The 17,052-nt window shown below is 51.8% G+C and overlaps 6 protein-coding genes across 6 annotated transcripts; 3 read left to right on the top strand and 3 right to left on the bottom strand.

The window, feature by feature from the left end:
- The first annotated feature begins 1,050 nt into the window (after positions 1 to 1,050).
- On the top strand, positions 1,051 to 4,155 carry COCSADRAFT_177768 (uncharacterized protein). The gene is made up of 3 exons (XM_007697100.1): positions 1,051 to 1,164; positions 1,223 to 2,441; positions 2,492 to 4,155. The coding sequence occupies exons 1-3, from the start codon at positions 1,153 to 1,155 to the stop codon at positions 3,859 to 3,861; spliced, it is 2,601 nt and encodes an 866-aa protein (XP_007695290.1). The 5' UTR covers positions 1,051 to 1,152; the 3' UTR covers positions 3,862 to 4,155.
- Positions 4,156 to 4,334: 179 nt separating this feature from the next.
- COCSADRAFT_32803 (uncharacterized protein) lies at positions 4,335 to 5,834 on the bottom strand. Its single transcript, XM_007696188.1, has one exon. It carries the CDS (start codon positions 5,455 to 5,457, stop codon positions 4,585 to 4,587), a length of 873 nt encoding a protein of 290 aa, XP_007694378.1. The 5' UTR covers positions 5,458 to 5,834; the 3' UTR covers positions 4,335 to 4,584.
- Positions 5,835 to 7,952: 2,118 nt separating this feature from the next.
- Positions 7,953 to 10,904, bottom strand: COCSADRAFT_107545 (uncharacterized protein). The gene is made up of 2 exons (XM_007697099.1): positions 10,523 to 10,904; positions 7,953 to 10,469 (listed from the first exon to the last, which is right to left on the bottom strand). The coding sequence occupies exons 1-2, from the start codon at positions 10,756 to 10,758 to the stop codon at positions 8,441 to 8,443; spliced, it is 2,265 nt and encodes a 754-aa protein (XP_007695289.1). The 5' UTR covers positions 10,759 to 10,904; the 3' UTR covers positions 7,953 to 8,440.
- Positions 10,905 to 11,087: 183 nt separating this feature from the next.
- COCSADRAFT_32801 (uncharacterized protein) lies at positions 11,088 to 11,987 on the top strand. Its single transcript, XM_007696187.1, has 2 exons — positions 11,088 to 11,161; positions 11,273 to 11,987. Exons 1-2 carry the CDS (start codon positions 11,125 to 11,127, stop codon positions 11,902 to 11,904), a joined length of 669 nt encoding a protein of 222 aa, XP_007694377.1. The 5' UTR covers positions 11,088 to 11,124; the 3' UTR covers positions 11,905 to 11,987.
- Positions 11,988 to 12,329: 342 nt separating this feature from the next.
- COCSADRAFT_132771 (uncharacterized protein) lies at positions 12,330 to 13,583 on the top strand. The gene is made up of 3 exons (XM_007697098.1): positions 12,330 to 12,570; positions 12,640 to 12,874; positions 12,951 to 13,583. The coding sequence occupies exons 1-3, from the start codon at positions 12,541 to 12,543 to the stop codon at positions 13,472 to 13,474; spliced, it is 789 nt and encodes a 262-aa protein (XP_007695288.1). The 5' UTR covers positions 12,330 to 12,540; the 3' UTR covers positions 13,475 to 13,583.
- Positions 13,572 to 15,380, bottom strand: COCSADRAFT_32798 (uncharacterized protein). Its single transcript, XM_007696186.1, has 2 exons — positions 14,995 to 15,380; positions 13,572 to 14,814 (listed from the first exon to the last, which is right to left on the bottom strand). The coding sequence occupies exons 1-2, from the start codon at positions 15,114 to 15,116 to the stop codon at positions 13,980 to 13,982; spliced, it is 957 nt and encodes a 318-aa protein (XP_007694376.1). The 5' UTR covers positions 15,117 to 15,380; the 3' UTR covers positions 13,572 to 13,979.
- Positions 15,381 to 17,052: the final 1,672 nt, after the last annotated feature.

Below are 17,052 nucleotides of genomic sequence, written 5' to 3'. Positions count from 1 at the left end.
TGCAAGGAAACGGCAAGCGTTGCCCTATCTGCCGCGGAGAATGCTTTACAAATATGTGGCTGTGCGAATACAATAAAGAGCTGCATGTGCCACATGGCCTGCGCCACGACGACCTGCCTGTGTGAACAAGGGGTCACGAGCTGAAAAGTTCAAACTCTAAATGACACCTCCGTCTCGAAAGACTATTACAGATGCAGTAGCGTGAGTTCTTGAATGTGACTGGTGGAGGGATCGAATGCATCTGAAATTGAAATTGTGAAAGATGTCAGACGGCGTCGTGGCGGGCGATCTAGATTGGCGATTTTCGGCAAGGGGGGTGTGGGACATTGCAGTCCTTCCCGCCCGCAGTGGGCGCTGCGTGTCAATCTGACTGGATCCAGACGCCTATTTGGAAATGGATGTGGTGAAGGAGCATAGTGGCGGTCTCGCAGTTGACAGCACACGGGAGAGATTTGTGTTTTTCATGCCCCCCGTGCTAGCCTGGCCGTTCGCCCAGCCTCGCTTTGTGCTGTGAATGCGGGCAGATTGACGTAACATTTGCACTACTTTCAGTGCGATCGCCAGCATCGCTTTCGCTTGGCAATGTCCCGTCGACTGGATCTGATGGGGCACGTCACGAATTATCATTCTGCATTTGCGCCGCTTCGGTAATTCCCTTGTGCCCTGGTCGTGCATCACAGCGGTGAATCGGTACGAAGAAGAAAAGACAAATGTGCAAGCCGCTCCGCTCCGCACAGCCCACGCCCACCCCCTGTCGTCGCGTTGCCCCAGATGCATCCATGCCGACAGAGTGACAGGGTAACAGATGAAAGCAGTCGTCACTTGAGGCTGAGAACGGCGCATAGAGAGGCCTCCCAGGGTCCAGATGGCTGGGAGAGGGGCAGCAACGAGCAGAAGCTGAGCGGTTGGCGCTCAGGCTTGTGTCGCGCTATAGGACCGATAGCTGTCGTGGCCGCAAGGGCCACGACGTCACACTAGGCGCGTTTGCCAATCCTGTTTATTTGTATCCCGTACAGGGGAACCCTCCTCCGACATAGATACGGCTCAATACTACATAGTACGTTCGTTTCTCCACCGCACATCTTACTCTTGTGCATCTCCCTCCAACCTTGAGGGCGCGTGCCATTGTCGCATCGCATCGCATCGCCCACAATGTCGTCCACCGTGAGTTTTACCGCCGTGGCTTCAACCACTATGCAGCGCGCTAATTGTACCAAAACAGGGTGGTGAAATTGGCAAGGCCAAAGAAGAGTCCAACAGCTCTGTGTCCAGCTTCGTGTCGACACTGATCCCCGCCTCCATTATCGCCTTTGCCTTTACCGCTGCTTTCTTCGTTGCCCGCAAATATTTCCGTAGGGTCTATGCGCCCAGGACGTATCTCAACCATCTGGGCAAGCAGCGCCAGACGCCAGCCCCCAGCCCCGGCTTATTTGGCTGGCTCAAGGATTTCAAGAACCTCAAGGATGAATACATCCTCGACCACCAGTCCATTGATGGCTATCTCTTCGTTCGCTTCTTCAAGATTCTCATCGCCACCAGTTTTCTCGGATGTCTAATCACATGGCCCGTCTTGTTCCCCGTCAATGCCACTGGTGGTGCGGGCCAAAAGCAGCTGGACCTTCTCTCCATGAGTAACATTGACCCCAAGGGCACCAATGTCAACCGCTACTATGCTCAGGCCGGCATTTCCTTTATTTTCCTTGGTTTGGTCCTAGTCATCATCGGCCGCGAGTCTTTCTTTGTCGTCAACCTACGTCAAGCATACCGTCGTTCACCGTGGGGGGCCAGTCGCTTGTCGTCGCGCACTATCCTTTTCACCAATGTGCCCAAGACGCTCTCACAATCGGCCTTGTTCGAAATGTTTCCTGGCGTCAAGCACGCCTGGGTCGCCTCAAACACCAAGGAGCTGGATGAGCTGGTCGAAGACCGTGACGACACTGCCACCAAGCTGGAAAACGCCGAGGTGGAGCTACTGACCAACGCCAACCAGAACAGACTCAAGGCTGAGAAGGGCAAGAAGCACTTTGTCGCCGAGAACGTGAGCGACGGCACCAAATGGATTGACCCCAAGAAGCGACCAACCCACAAGCTCAAGTTTTTGATTGGCAAGAAGGTCGACACTATCGAATATGGCCGATCCCACCTCGCTGAGCTCATTCCCAAGATTACCGCCGAGCAGGACAAGCACTGGAACGGCGAGGGCGACCTTGTTGGAGCTGTTTTCATCGAATTCGAAACTCAGAGACTCGCACAGGATGCATGGCAGATAATGCAATCGAGGAAGACCAGGCCCAACAAGAGCCTCCAGGCACGGCAACTCGGCGTCATGCCCCAGGAGGTCGTGTGGGGCAATTTGCGCATCAAACCTGCCGAGCATTATGTTCGATGGGCTCTTGCTACCGCTTTCATTTCTGTCATGATCATCTTTTGGGCAATTCCTGGTATGTGCAATATCATGACATGTTCGTTGCCCCTCGCTAACCATATACAGTCGCTTTCGTCGGTCTTATTTCCAACATCAACTACCTCGCTGAGCGCTTTACTTGGCTCGAATGGATTCTGGACATCCCCAAGGTTATTCTCGGTGTAATTACCGGTTTATTGCCCGCAGTTCTCCTTGCTGTCCTCATGTCCCTCGTTCCTATTATTTGCCGTCTCATGGCTAAATTGGCTGGCTATGTCACTTACAGCCAGATCGAGCTCAAGACCCAGAACTGGTACTTTGCCTTCCAGGTTGTGCAGGTTTTCCTTGTCGCCACTTTGTCCGGTGCCATCACATCCGTTATAAACGATGTGCTCGACAATCCTGGCAGCGTCCTGACGCTTCTCTCCACCAACCTGCCAAAGGCTTCCAACTTCTACATCAGCTACTTTATTCTCTTGGGTCTTTCCTCAGCTGCTGGTACCCTGCTCAATATTGGTGGTTTCGTCGTCGTCGTTCTCCTTGGACGTGTCCTTCCTGGAAAGACGCCTCGTAAGATCTTCCAGAACCTCACCAAGCTCTCCGCTCCATCATGGGGCTCTGAGTTCCCAAAGTGGGTCAACCTAGGGGTTATTGCTATTACGTATTCCGGCATTGCACCTCTTATCCTCGGTTTCGCCACGGTTGGATTCACTCTTGTCTACATTGCGTTCAGGTACAACTTCCTGTATGTGTACGAGACAGATCTCGACACCAAGGGCGACGCGTACCAAAAGGCTCTCCGCCAGCTTATGACTGGTGTCTACCTTTCGGAAATCTGCCTCATTGGTCTCTTCGCCATCGCCACAGGCGACAACGTTCAAGCTGCCGGTCCGCTCGCGATAATGTGCCTCTGCCTGCTGCTCACCCTCATCTTCCAATTCACACTCAAGATCGCCCTCAAGCACGAAGAATCACGCCTCGCATATGCTGACATCCCTCCGACCCACGGCGGCATGCGCAACGAAGAAGACGGCCTCCTCACCCAAAACGGCGAAAAGGCCCACACCACCGCGGCAACCCCTGGCTACGCACCCAAACCTACACACATGCCCGCCTTCCTCCGCAAGATTCTCAACCCAGAGAAGCACTCCCTACACGCCCTCTCCGCCTCCCTCGACCAATTCTACCACACCCCCCAGGACCCGCTCCCTGTCGAAATCCAGAAACGCGCCTTCTTCAACCCCTCCATTACCAGCCCCACGCCCGTCATCTGGATCGTCAAGGACGACATGGGTATCAGCACCCGCGAGATCCAAGACACGCAGAAGGCCGTGCCCGGGCTCATTATTACAGATGAGCAGGCCACGTTTAATGAAAAGGGAAAGGTGTACTGGCATGGTGTAGACGATGGCCAGGCGCGCGAGGCACCCGTGTTTGACGAGCGCATCATGTACTAGAAGTACAAACGACTTGGTAGTTGTAGTCCATCGCATGATGGATGGAGTTTTATACCCACGAAGCTTATATTTTCGGGAAAGGAACGGAATGTATCTGTTTTTTTGTGTTAATAATCGCCGGTCTTTCGTTTGTGCAGGATGGATCTTTTTTTTTGCAATGAAAGAAAGAGAGTAGTAATATAATGAAATAAGAGAAAATAAAGAGAATGAAGTGTGCATTAGGTAGGACCGCTTGTGCAAAGCATATAGTTAATGTGAGACTGAACTTTAGATACGAACCACATTTTCATGCATAAAACTTGTTTTTTAATATTCTAAGAAACAATAAACTTGCAATATATAACTTTCTATTTGATTTATAATTAAAGTATAGCGGCTCTGCTCTCGGGGCTCATTGGCGAGCTGGATAAATGTTCAGCGTAGCGTAGCCATTCAATGAAACCATTTCCATTTTCCGACGTGCTTTACCTTGTCAGAAAACATCAACTTCTGTCGCAGGCCAAATGTTGTCGTGAACATGAACTACATTACTAATCGTGCCGTGCGATGACCTGAGTATAAGCTGAGCTATGATGCCAGAACAATACAATAATATACACTCTCTTCTAACTATTCTACGTCTACAATACCCGCACCCAATCGTGCGACAGCTTCATATTTTTTAAACTGAAAAAGCATTTTGTTCGGATGCCTACCCTTAATATAAAGGATATGATAGTAGATTTATCCCCAATGTGCAACATATTCAGCCCACTGAACGGTGTTGTAAATGCTTGCCGGAGCCGCACGAAACGCAGCAAAACTCTCTACTAGTAGAAACATCCGGGCGACGGCATAGGACCCGAGGATAATCCTCGCCCTTAGTGAATTAAAGATTAAATCTCCCGGCACGACAGTAGCCATGGTAATGAAGGTAACAGGTGCTACGAAGCACGCAATTGAAGATCCTCTCCAGAGCCATTTCTCGGTCGTAGTGGGAAACTGGTAGTTCCAAGCAGCGCAATGAATAGCTGAGAAGCAGGCGGAGCTAATGTATGCAGCGAACGTCGATGTGCCCCTCGGTCTGCCGAAGTCTCGCCACCAGGATAATATCCTCTCTGGCTCTTCATGCACATCGAGCTCCACGTCGACAAAACATGGCTCCTCGATATCTTTTGGCTTTTGCCACCAAAAGATGAACGTAGCCATGGCAAGTACGACGTACGAGATGGTGGTAACCTCTAACAGTGAAACAGAGTCCCCTTGAAGCTTACGCCCTAGGACCTGGATAAGTAGCCAGAGGATTTGTGTGCATGTTGAGAGCTTTCCAATCAATTCGGTCTTGCTTTTGTCCTGGATTGTTGCCTTTGAAGGGAACGCCGCCCGAAATTCCAAGCTACCGACGACGTCTGAAGGAGTCAGGTGAGTCTGTCCAATTCGTATCCTGTCCTCCACCTTGTTCCTGACTGCGACACCCCTCATTGACAAAAAGTGCGCTTCGATCATGGTCGCATTGATCCAACCGTTCTCTTCCATGTGTTTGACTAGAGCTCGGGCAAACAGCCACTGTGAGTATGCAATAGATGTAATGACCTCCGGAGCAAAGATACCGGCCATGATCCATCTGAGCTTGCGTCTGGTTGGGCCCCACTTTGTCGAAGTTCGTGTTTGGACATCCAGGTGGAGAACCGTATATGTACACAAAAATGTGGTGACCAAGCAGGCCCAAATGATGCCAACGGTTCCTCGGCTATCGTTTTGTTCCGATCTGAACCCTGTTATGGGTTCCATCAAAGATGAAGGCTAACTTTGCGACTTAAGAAGTCTTCACCGGAGAGTCTTTGCGGAGCTGCGGGGAAATGGGGGCTAATCTAGATGAATGGTATACAAGGTATTCAAGAAAGGGGACGGCGCTGAATTTCATCAGAACAAGTGACCCCTACGGCGGTGAGGCTGAGTCGCAGTATTGGCGCCATTTCTGCAGGGTCTCTCCAATAGGAGCTGGCGGAAAAGGAGCTATCGTGGACGCGTCCTAGGCATGCGATAGGATATTCTTGTTATTGTAAGTAGACTTTTTGAAGCTCCATTTGGGTCTGGTGCGACAGATCGCACAGCCTAGTGTGGCGAGGTAAGGCAAATATGCAGCTGATCACTCTTTTTGTCTAGACGCTTCAAGCTAAATTTAGACCCTCCTTTGCTAAGCTACTCCCTAATGGATTTCATAGTCATAGTTTAGTGTTAACTATAGTTAAAGCAGCGATTAGAATAATATTGTGGTGCATTCTGTCGCCACCGCTAGTAGGGAGGACGGACGACCCGCACCAGCCATAGGGTTGCTATCAAGTTCATGGTATGAACATCTGCAGTGGATGGCATCTCTACTCTACCTTTACCTAGTTGTGGCGTCCCGCCACGCAGGGTGTCTCTCACAAAACCAATAAAACTAGAAATTCAAACTAAGCGGTCATTGCCCACTAAAACTAGCTATTAAGAACATAAAATATTTTCATCACAACGTGCTTATTTCTAAATAAAACTTATGCTATCGAATACGCATAACGTGTTCCACGGGCGAGCGCCGCACACGGGCGAGCGCCGCACCCCACCAAACTTATACACCTCTACAAGCGCGTAGCTCCACCATGAATTAATTATTCTATTATATATTAAGATAGTAGATTAAGTACTATCTAAAGTATCTTTCTTGCATGTACGTGCATTGTGACCAGTCTCCCTACACCTACTACAGCGCGCAAGAGCCTAGCGGCTAACACCTAATCGCTCTCCTCCTTAACGCTCTTCATGAGCAATCTGCTGATCAGCCTCACGCTGAGCGAGTAGATCCTCGCCAGCTCCCTTTATAAGGACTCCACGCTTCTGTATCCGCTTTTTCTTACGTTTTCTACGCTCTGACACTACTGTATTAGCTCTCTCAAGGCTGGCAATTCAATCGCGCATTAGCTCAGCTAAGAGCATCATTACCTCAGCCCCCTTCTTAAGCTGATTAATCGCCGCAATGATTGAAGCTGGTGATGAGCTCTGGTGCTTTCGAACGCGCTCGCTTATTAACGTTGATTGAGCCTCTAGCTCACGTACGTTACTTAGTGTACGAGCCTGCCAGAGAGCCTCTATAAGAGTAGCTGGAGGACTAGGCGTACGTAGCTGCACATCAAGCTTTAATAGAACAGCGTCTAGATGGAGAGGGACAAGGCCTGCGCCTTGAAAAGCTGAGCAGATATTAGCTGGCGTGAAGGATCAATCAAAGGCTATCCTAAACGTTGGTAGAAACTCAAGCTTAGTAATGTAGTTAATGTAATGGCGGATTAGACTCTCTACCTCGCGGCTGTACGCGCGCTTTAATGGCGAGAAGCAGCCAACGTTAAGAGGCTAGAGTAGATGAGACGAATGAGGTGGCATACAGAGAGTGTAGATATTATTCTTCTAACAGAACTCTTAGAACTCAAGAGACTAGTGGCTCTCATAACCGTTAAGGATAAGTAGACGACGTGTACTAACAACGCGAGTCTTCGTATGAGCGTCGAAGTGCTTTATCCATATAACGCCTAGCTCATTATTTATCCAGCCATTGTCGCTGACTGCGATCACCCAGTCGCGCAGGACCTCTGCCTCCTCGTACCAGGCAGATAGGTGGTGCTTACCAGTAAAGATAAGAAACGGTAGGATAGCCCAGCCAGCCGCGTTAATCCCAGCGATAAATGTTACCCACTCACGACCACCTAGCTGAATAGATTTTAGCCGTATTCTTCTCTCTGACGCTGTAATAACAAGCTAAGTTATAATCTTGCCTATTATAAAGCCAGCTTCGTCAAAGTTGTAGACGTCCTCGTTACAGATACCGTACTTGGCTTTTGTCTGCTCTATAAGCTTAAACCAGCTCTTAATTAGGACTGGATCTTTACATAGAGCTCTCTGCCTATCGTACGCTCGGTTGAAACGCGTCGTAAGACTATCTATACGCTTAACAAAGGTAGACGGCCAGTTAACTCCAACGCGTCCTCCACTGCGCGTAGCCAGCAGCTTATCAGCCATATCGCGCACGGCTGCGTACGTAGGCGCGAATCCACGCTGATCTAGATCGAGTATATAGCTAACAATCACCTCCTCTTCTAGCTGGGTTAGCTTCTTTGAATTGGGCTGGCAATCGCGTCGCGCAGGGACACCAGCGCGTCGGCGGCGGATCGTTCGTTCAGACACGCTATAGATAGCAGCAGCACTCCGATTACTTAGAATCTGCTTAGAGTTGATTGAGGAGATAGCAAGCTGAATATCTGATTCATTCGAAGCTAATAGAGTAGCGCTGCGTTGAGCCATTGTACGATAAGATGGGAGAGGTGTGTAAGTTTGGTGGGGTGCGGCGCTCGCCCGTGTGCGGCGCTCGCCCGTGGAACACGTTATCTTGCTTTGATAGTTCTGAAATTTCTAAATACTAATTCGCATGTATAAGAGATAGATTAACGTAAGAAGCAAGCGGGCAGTATTTTTGCTATGTTTTTAGGTGGTTTTGCACTGCTGGGAGGGGCCGTCATTTTCCGGTTTTACCGGTTTTGTGAGAGGGTGTCCCGTTACGCGGGGACGGACGTTACACTAATTTGAACGCTGCACTCTTGCCCTCAAACGCCTCAATGCTACCACCAAGTTTCTTGGCATCACCATAATACTTGATGCGATATGTACCCGCCGCAGGTGCCGTGAGACCCGTGTCCCACGTGATAGTAACGTCACTCGTACCCGTCAGGCCATTGACGCGCTTCCACTCGTAGACCAACTCCCAGTCTTCGTCATTCTTGACCTGTGTCCACGTACCGTCGGCTGCCTGTTTTTCCACGGAAGCAAAGGTGCCTTCGAGACGGAGGTTGTTGCGTGGGTTGGCGCCAACAAAAGTGGCACTGACCAGGGCGCCGCGGGCGTAACTTGACACAACGTCTTTTGTGACTTGGCCGAACGAGCGGCCGATGCCTGCGCCATCGTAGACGACACCGGTGATGAGCGAGATGCTCTTGTCACGGTGATCTGGAGGCGAAGGGCCTGGTGGAGGAGCGCTCCTTGATCCATCAGAAATGTAGGGTAGGTATGTCAAGGTGGAGTTGATGAAAGCGTTTAGCGTATGTGGGCCGTAAAGCGTGGACGCACCCTCGTAACGCTGGATGCTGTACTCTTCCTCGGTAGCAATGTAATGCGTGTATGTGTTTCCTGGTCCACCAAGCACGACAATGGGTGACGAAGCAATGTCTGCCGAGACAACAGCGTTGTGAACTGCTTCACGCCAGCGGCGACCAGACATGGTGGTTGCTTCACCAGGTGAGACAATAATGACAAATTGACCAACGCGAAGTAGCTGAATGTCAACAATGTTGGGGGACCAAAGGTAAGGCACGGTGGCCTGACCGACATTCAGTAAGACGGGCTTTGGGTATTGGCATTCCCTTTGCTCCTTGCTTGGTGGGGAAATGGCGCTGCCGACAACGTTCCAGAAGGGATTCGAGGGCGCACCGGGATCGTTTTGGACAAAATCAAATGCACCAGGTCCATCAGAAGTTCCGGCGGCGAATGAATTACCCATTGCCGCAGGGCATGTACGGACTGTAGATCCATTGCTCAATGTAAATGTAAAGTTGGAGAAGTCGACAAAAGTGTGGAAAGAGCGAATGCTACCAGAGATGGCTGTGAAGGAAGCCGAATTGTAGATGCCCTTGGCGCCTTGATACTGACGCTTGCCAATCTCATAACAGGACTTGTGGCCACCATCGTTGAGGCCGTAGTATGGACCACGACCATGACAGTCCTGGCTCTTGCCTCCGCAAGTACTGTCGTTTAGTCTGCACTGCGAGCCAGTTCCATCTTCGCAGTAAGCACCAAGAACGTTGGGGGTCGTGTCACCGACGTTGGCCTGTGAGAAGCCTGCGACAAAACCCTGGGCGGCATTTGCTTGGTCGGCGCTTGCCTCCATATCTTGCTCGAAGAGATATGCAGCGACACCCTTGTTGTCTCCAGCGATGAGCGTTTGGTTGCCAAGCAAGCTGGTACCGTGGGTTGGGAACCAGTTCAAGACACCAATATTCTTTCCATCACTGGCTCGCGTAAACTTGAGCAACGTCATGGTCTTGTCGACATCGTCCGTGTAACGGTCGCGCTCAGCCTGTGGGTTGGCAAGATAAGCAAAGAGACTGCGGTTGATGTTTGCATTGGCAATTTTGGCGCTGCCAGCACTGACAGTTCCCAGCGCCAGGCCTTCGTGTGCTCTCTTGATCGACAACAGCGTTCCGTCAACAATAGCTTGATAGCTCTGCTTGTCAAAGCCAAGGCTGGTGATTTGTGGGAGGAGATAGTTCAACCAAGCACCTGGGCCAGCATGGCTGTGGGTGCCTGTCACGGCTACATTGTTCTTTGTGTAAACGGAATATTCGGGACCCATTTTCTGGAGACCCTCCAAGATGCCATTACGAATAGCAGTGTCTCCAGACTGGGTGTCTAGGACGAGGTACACAAATCTCTCGCTTGCCACGCTCGGGTTGCCGATAATGAAGGCGCGCGAGTAAATGCGCTGGCGTAGTCCCGTTCCTTTTTGCGATGAGTTGGCATAGCCCATCAAGTTGAGCTCGACAACAGGGCTGTCAAGCGGTTAGCGACGGCAAAAACTCAGGCAACATCAGTTATATAATACCCAGTGATATCTCCTTTGCCAACGCCGATGAGGTACGAAGACGCGTCTTGGGCGGCGGGACCGTCATCCTGCTTCTCACTGAAGAACGAGTCCTGCTGTGCGCCAGTGTAGGTTTGGTCTAGGCGTGCATGCCAAAAGTCGACCGAAGGGAATCCCAAGTTGATAACGAGTTGGCCAATGATCAAAGAGGCAAGTAGGGCGGCGCCCAAAGCGACGGCAATGTGCGAGCGGGCCATTGTCGCAGCAAGATGGGCGTGCGGAAGTGTGCGGAAGAAGAGGAAGAGAGCGAGACGCTCAAGAGGGAGGTAACAGGTACTTGTATGTTACGGTGGGCACATGGAGAAGGAGCTGTGGTGCAGGTGTGTATGTATCACAGGATTACAGGGAGTATGCTTTTGGCCACAGAAGCCGCCCTGGCTGTGGTTGGAGGGTTTAGCATTGGTTGCATGACGCTGCGGGGATGCTGGCGTTGTGGTTGGTGGGGATGATGTGCGAACAGGGCCCAGTAGCTTAATTTTATGGGGTCAAGCTTTCTTTGGCTTTGCGACCTTGGGCACAGCCAATACACCATCTTCCCGTGCCCCTGCACATCGCTTGCAACAATGCCACTCATTCAAGCATCCTACGATGACCTCCCTTGTACGTAAATTACCGTCGCCAGGAACAGCTGCAAGTCCGATGCGCTGCGCTGCGTGCTGGGGGGACTGCGCGCGTGATAACGGATGCAAGCTGCATGCTAACTTGTTGCAGACGTAGATACGGAACTGGATGCAAACAGCATCGCTGCTGCCAAAGCTGCCATTGACGCCGACATCCGCAGCGCTGGTGTAGACACTTCAGAAATGCATCCCGCCCTTATACCAGCCGCCGCCGTATACACACCAACTTTTTCCGACTTCATCTCGCGCGAGCATGCGCGCCTCGACGACGACCCCACCTCCAAGCTCTCTGGCATAGACCTGAAGCGCTACGAAGATCTCGACGCGCCTGAGAATACGACTCCGACGACTGATGAGGAGCGTCCCGAGCTGCTCGAGCGATGGAGCAAGTCCCTGAAGCAGGCGTACACCAGCTCCGAGTACGTCCAGGGCAGACTGACCCAGCTCAGCTTGCTGGAGAAGTTTGGCAAGAACGCGTGGTTGGTAGGCAACTCGCAACTTGAGGACATCTTGAAGAACATCGAGGCTGAGCTGGCCAGCCTGAAGAAGCAACAAGAGGAGACGGATATGGCTAGGAGGGCGCAGCAGGACAGTGTGAGCGGCGAGATCAAGACGTTGGAAGAGACGTGGAAGAAGGGCCTGGGTAGACTGCTTGAGACCGAGGTTGCGGCAGAGGGACTCAAGCAGCAGATTATGGACAAGAGGAAGGCTGGCGCTGTTTGAAGTGCCCATGTTGTGCCATTTGAATTGGTAACTGCTGTGTTATGATACCCGATTGCAATGAATATATTATCTTTGCCCTCGTGATATTAACGTTTGTGAAGCTTGGCCATATTTTCAGGTGTTATATTCTCCTCACGGAGAATATAATAGCAAGAGCGTTCACAAACGACCCGCTTGTCCTTGGCTCCTCGTATATGAAAAGCAGATCAAGTTCGTGTGCAGAATAGTCCCAGCAGGGGTACGCCGACGTCAATAGCCCGACATGAGCCTTGATCTGTATATCAGATTTTCCTCTTAATCGTCTCCAAGCACGGAGCTCACCACAAACGGATAACAACGCAAATGCACCATCTAAACCTTGGCACCTCAACTTCTCACTCTAACTAGCGTCCCAGCCAGCCTTTTAACCCATCTCAACTCCGGAACAACCAACCCCCCGAGCCTCGGCTCAACCCCAGCTTTCCACCCCAACCAACATCCGACGCGACGATCGCTTTAGCCGTGGGTGCCGCCATGAACCCACATATCCCTCTCCCTCCCCTGTCCTTCCTACTATCCACAATCTAAACACCTTACCCAAACTTCTTCCTTCCCAATCAAAAGCAAAAGAAGAAAGAAAAAAAACATATCGAAAATATGGAAAACACCACCCTCTTCGACGTCAGCGTACGTAATCCCCTGACGCAACGTACCATTCCATTTTGTATACTATAGACGTACTAAACCATCCAACAGGGCAAAGTCGTCCTCGTAACCGGCGGCGCCAAAGGCATCGGCCGCATGATCAGCGAGGGCTTTGTGCGCAACGGCGCCACCGTTTTCGTCTCCTCGCGCGACGCCAAAGCATGCGAGGCGGCGTGCAAGGAGATGAATGCGCTGGGAAAAGGAAAGGCAGATTTTATAGCTGCGGATTTGTACAAGGAAGATGCGGCTGCGTATATTGCTGCGGAGTTGGGCAAGAGGACTACAAGTACGTTTTCTTATCTCATTCTTTTCGTGATATAGTTATATGGGGGATGAGGGCTAATGGCTTTTGGGACAAACAGAACTCGATGTCCTCGTCAACAACAGCGGCAGCAACTGGGGCGAGTCCTACGATAAATACCCCGCGGCGGCATGGGACCGCGTGCTGAACCTCAACCTCAAGCGCGTCTTCCAACTCACACAGGCCGTTACACCCCTGCTGGAAGCAGCAGCAACACCTACTTCGCCAGCCCGTATCATCAACATTGGCAGCGTAGACGGCCTGCGTGTCCCCGCGCTCGAGACATTTGCGTATTCGGCGTCTAAAGCCGGATTGCACCATATGAGCCGGGTGCTTGCGAGCCATCTAGGGAAGCGGGGGATTACGAGCAATACGATTGCGTGTGGGCCGTTTCAGAGTAAGATGATGAAGGCGACGCTGGAGAAGTATCAGGATGTGATTACAGGGGGCATTCCGCTGGGCAGGATCGGGACGCCTGAGGATGTGGCGGGGACGTGTATTTGGTTGGCGAGTCGAGCCGGGTCGTATGTCAATGGTGCGACGATTGCGTTGGACGGTGGTAGTGTTGTTGGTGCTAAGTTGTAGAGTTTGGAATGTTGGGATGTATGTAACAAAAGCCTACGTAATGTCGAGTACCTGTACACATACAAACAAAAATAGAGAAGTAATCATACACTCAAGAATCCATGAGTATAATATTAATAATTTCTCTCTCTCTCTCTCGAATTAGAACATCTAGATATATGGAATCTAGTATACTCTAAAATACATCCCAACCCCTAATGCCATGCCCGCACACATAAGAAATGGAAGGAAAACAATGCAAAGGATGAAGGTTGTTTGTATCCAGTCCGCTCAAAGACAAGAAAACACACATGCCTTAATAGTCCCTTAATTTCCTGAGCCAGAAGAAAAAAAAGGAGGAAAAATAAAAGGGGAAAGAGAAAACGAGACAAACGAAAAAAGAAGAAAAAGAAGAAGAAGATAATGCGGTGGTATCATCCATATGCAAAAAAAAGACCCCCAAAGAAACACCTCATGAACGCCCCCTATACTTTAGGGAATTTGAAATTGCAAGCTTGCACTCAATTCACGGACAAGTCAAGCTCCTCGACCTCTTACTCTCACCCAAGGCCAGGGCGTCTGCCCTCAGGTTCTTCGGTACCTTAGCCTTAGCCCAGCACTGCATCGCCACCCGCCTCATGAGCTCCACCTCCTCATCACGGAGCCGAAGCTGTCTCTTTGCGAGCTTGCTCTTCCTGAGCTTGACACCCTTTTCCGGGGCTGCTTGGCCAAAAGCAACGAAGGGGACGCTGGGATGCGTCATGCCGCGCTTGGAGGCCGGGCGGTCAGTGGTTGTAGGGGATGAGACGAGGGACTCGAGATTTATGCATTCGGCGATGAGGGCCTGGATGCCGGCGGAGAGCTGGGTGGCGCGCGAGAGGATGTAGCTCCAGATGTCTGAGCCTTCCCAGAAGGGGTCGTTGATGACTGCGTGCTGGAGGGCGGGAAGGATGTGGGGGAGCGGGGGCAGAGTTCGGTCTTGAGAGTCCTGCGAGGGGGGTTCTTCCTGGGTGGGGGTGGCTACGGTTGCAGTGCTGAGTAGGCTTGCGGCAATGGTCAGGCGGATGTGGCTGTCGGTGCTCAATGTTTCGGTCACGACGCAGGCTGGGCAGCCTCGAGTGTGGCACCAGTCGGCCTCCTCGGTGATGAAGCATTGCAGGCCGATGAATGCACTGCGGGATTCGCCCGAAAAGGCGAGTTCAAGGTCGGAGGCCCGCTGTGTGCACAAGGCGGCAGAAGCTAGGGTCGAGGCGCGCGAGAACAAGGTCACAATAGGCATGATCAGGGCGTGGAGGATATCGCGGTGGAGTAGCCATGTTTGCTTGGCTTGGGGTGAGCATGTCGAATGTGAGGCACAGAAACTATTGGATCCATGTTAGCCCGTGTATTTGCAGATAGATGCTGACGTTGGGTAGGTAAGTGGTTGGTTGGGTTGGATTGGGTAGCATGCTAACTGCAGTGGTACTGGAGCAGCAAGCGTGCGATAGGCCGGTGCGATAAGCTCCCGGACGCGGACAAGAGAACAACAGGACAGCACATACTCGGCCTGGCCCGCCAAACACCTCCTCAGCGCACAAAACGCCTTTGACAAGTTGAGGGCATCGACATCCTCCTGGGAAATGGCAAACGGACTCTCCGTGTATATCGCGTGACAGTTATCCATTGTGGTGGTAGTGGTGGGGGTTGTAGTCGTAGTAGTAATAGTAGTAGTATGTCTCTTTGGGCTCGCTTTGCATCGGTATCCGAGTGATGAGTGACGTGTGTGCAGGCTCCGGGGCTATTATAAGCTGTCTCTCCCTGTCTCTTTCTCTGGTCGGTATCTCCCTCTCCGCACAAGAACAAGCGAACGGGACAAGGGGGAGGGCGGGTGTGCCAGAAAAGCAAGGCGAGAAGGTTGTAGAAAGCAAAGGGGAAAGCAAAGGTCAAGAGGAGAGGCGGGATGGAAGATTCGAGGACGGGTTTTTTTGGGCAACTTGGAACAAGGGACGCCGTTCCCTATTATTTCACCCAAATGACGCGAACGAGCCTCCCTCACGCCGACATGCTAGGGGCGTCTGGGAGTGGGGGCGTGTGGTCGATCTAGACTTGCATCCGCACACGCCCCCTTTCCCTATCCGCTTGCACGCTTGCATACCACGCACCGCCCGTCTGCATCTCGCGACACTCTATTCAGCCACGGCCTGCCCTAGCAAGCCTGCCCTCTTGCTGTCACAGAGGCGAGGGGACTCGGCCGGGAGCCTGTGTTGCACACAGACTTTATTGTTTATTGTTAATATTGTTGTTTTCGTCCGCCGACAAGGGCCCGCCAGCAAGGCCTCGCTCAGGGGCGGGGGAGCCAATTCAGCTAGTCAATTCGCTTGCTGCAGTCAATCATCGTGGCACATTATCAGAATGGGTTTCCTGTTATCGGGGGCGGAGGTTGGGTTAGACACGCACGCCAACGATGTTGGCATTAGGGTGGAGAATGGGGAAAGCAAGATATGGGTCGACATGGCATCTGTCGTCGTACAGCTCTTCACCGCCCATGAACCCACCCACCACCGAGGTTGACAGCATTAGCCCATGCGGAACCACCTACCTTCTCTCCAATCGATATGCCACACGGAATTCATGCCCGGGTATCTGGTGCCTTGTCCCTCTACTGAGACAAGCAAAACAAAAACTCAGAGACTGACCGTGCTCACACGTCTACCGTTGGCTTCGTCATAAAACATGTTTCGATAGACACAGCTGTCACTAGTCTCGTCAATGTCCTGCATCGTCGACTCGTGCCTACGTGTGCCGGCTGAGCAAACAACCGCTAACACTATCGAAAAAAAGGCCGCAGCTGCGTTAACCGCCAACGTCAGCCAAGCACCCATTTCGACTATCGTCATCTCACTCTCTTCTTTCCAACGGGCCGTTGACGGAGAAGTCACTGGAAATTGCAACACCGGCGGGGATTTTCAGTTCCAGATGTCGCGCCGTGGGATCGGCGGGGCAGGACGCGTACGCCTGCCAATGGCGAATACATACACGCCCACACATAGTATGTACATGTACAAAACACACACAACCTTCTTCGAGTCAGTGCACTCGAGTGCACATGAACACCATACATGTCTGCATTGCAAGCGCCCAGTCGATTTCCTCTGGGACCGAAGACTGCCTCCGGACTTCCTTGCACGCACTAGATTGGCTGATTCACGCACTGGTGGGGGCTGGTGACGATGGCGTCTTACGCTACGGGCAGGCGGGCACTCCCGTGATCGGCACTGCAGCTGGAATTTCTCCTCCTAATACCCTAAGCCTTCAAGCCTACTCTCCCTTTTGTGTCTCTTTACATCTCTGGCGCACAGTCAAAGTGGCGCTATACACTTCGCAGTCAGCTCATACTATCTGGGCCATCGTCCCATCATTCCCTTGCAACAACCATGCACAAACTGCCAGCCATCGCGTCTCCTGCACGTGCGTGCTGCTTAGTGACACGCCGCTGGATCGGCTGCTAGTAACTGGGAACCACTGAAACATGTCAGTGCGCCGTCAATTGAATGCCCATGGCGCAACACGGAGCGCCGTCCGCTTGAAGACGATGCCATATATAGCACTGTGACAAGTCT

Source organism: Bipolaris sorokiniana (assembly GCF_000338995.1).
Source record: "Bipolaris sorokiniana ND90Pr unplaced genomic scaffold COCSAscaffold_1, whole genome shotgun sequence".
Taxonomy (NCBI): Eukaryota; Fungi; Ascomycota; class Dothideomycetes; order Pleosporales; family Pleosporaceae; genus Bipolaris; species Bipolaris sorokiniana.
Note: the sequence above shows the minus strand (reverse complement) of the source record. Positions and strands in the feature narration are given on the sequence as shown.

Excerpts from the sequence above, each read along its gene's own strand:
- COCSADRAFT_32803 (XM_007696188.1), bottom strand. The coding sequence starts at position 5,457 with ATGGCCGGTATCTTTGCTCCGGAGGTCATTACATCTATTGCATACTCA.
- COCSADRAFT_132771 (XM_007697098.1), top strand. The coding sequence starts at position 12,541 with ATGGAAAACACCACCCTCTTCGACGTCAGC. Across the intron at positions 12,571-12,639 it reads CCACCCTCTTCGACGTCAGC|GGCAAAGTCGTCCTCGTAAC; the intron begins GTACGTAATCCC and ends ACCATCCAACAG. Across the intron at positions 12,875-12,950 it reads GTTGGGCAAGAGGACTACAA|AACTCGATGTCCTCGTCAAC; the intron begins GTACGTTTTCTT and ends TGGGACAAACAG.
- COCSADRAFT_32801 (XM_007696187.1), top strand. The coding sequence starts at position 11,125 with ATGCCACTCATTCAAGCATCCTACGATGACCTCCCTT. Across the intron at positions 11,162-11,272 it reads ATCCTACGATGACCTCCCTT|ACGTAGATACGGAACTGGAT; the intron begins GTACGTAAATTA and ends AACTTGTTGCAG.
- COCSADRAFT_32798 (XM_007696186.1), bottom strand. The coding sequence starts at position 15,116 with ATGGATAACTGTCACGCGATATACACGGAGAGTCCGTTTGCCATTTCC. Across the intron at positions 14,815-14,994 it reads TGTTTGGCGGGCCAGGCCGA|TTTCTGTGCCTCACATTCGA; the intron begins GTATGTGCTGTC and ends TGGATCCAATAG.
- COCSADRAFT_107545 (XM_007697099.1), bottom strand. The coding sequence starts at position 10,758 with ATGGCCCGCTCGCACATTGCCGTCGCTTTGGGCGCCGCCCTACTTGCC. Across the intron at positions 10,470-10,522 it reads GGCAAAGGAGATATCACTGG|CCCTGTTGTCGAGCTCAACT; the intron begins GTATTATATAAC and ends ACCGCTTGACAG.
- COCSADRAFT_177768 (XM_007697100.1), top strand. Across the intron at positions 2,442-2,491 it reads CATCTTTTGGGCAATTCCTG|TCGCTTTCGTCGGTCTTATT; the intron begins GTATGTGCAATA and ends AACCATATACAG.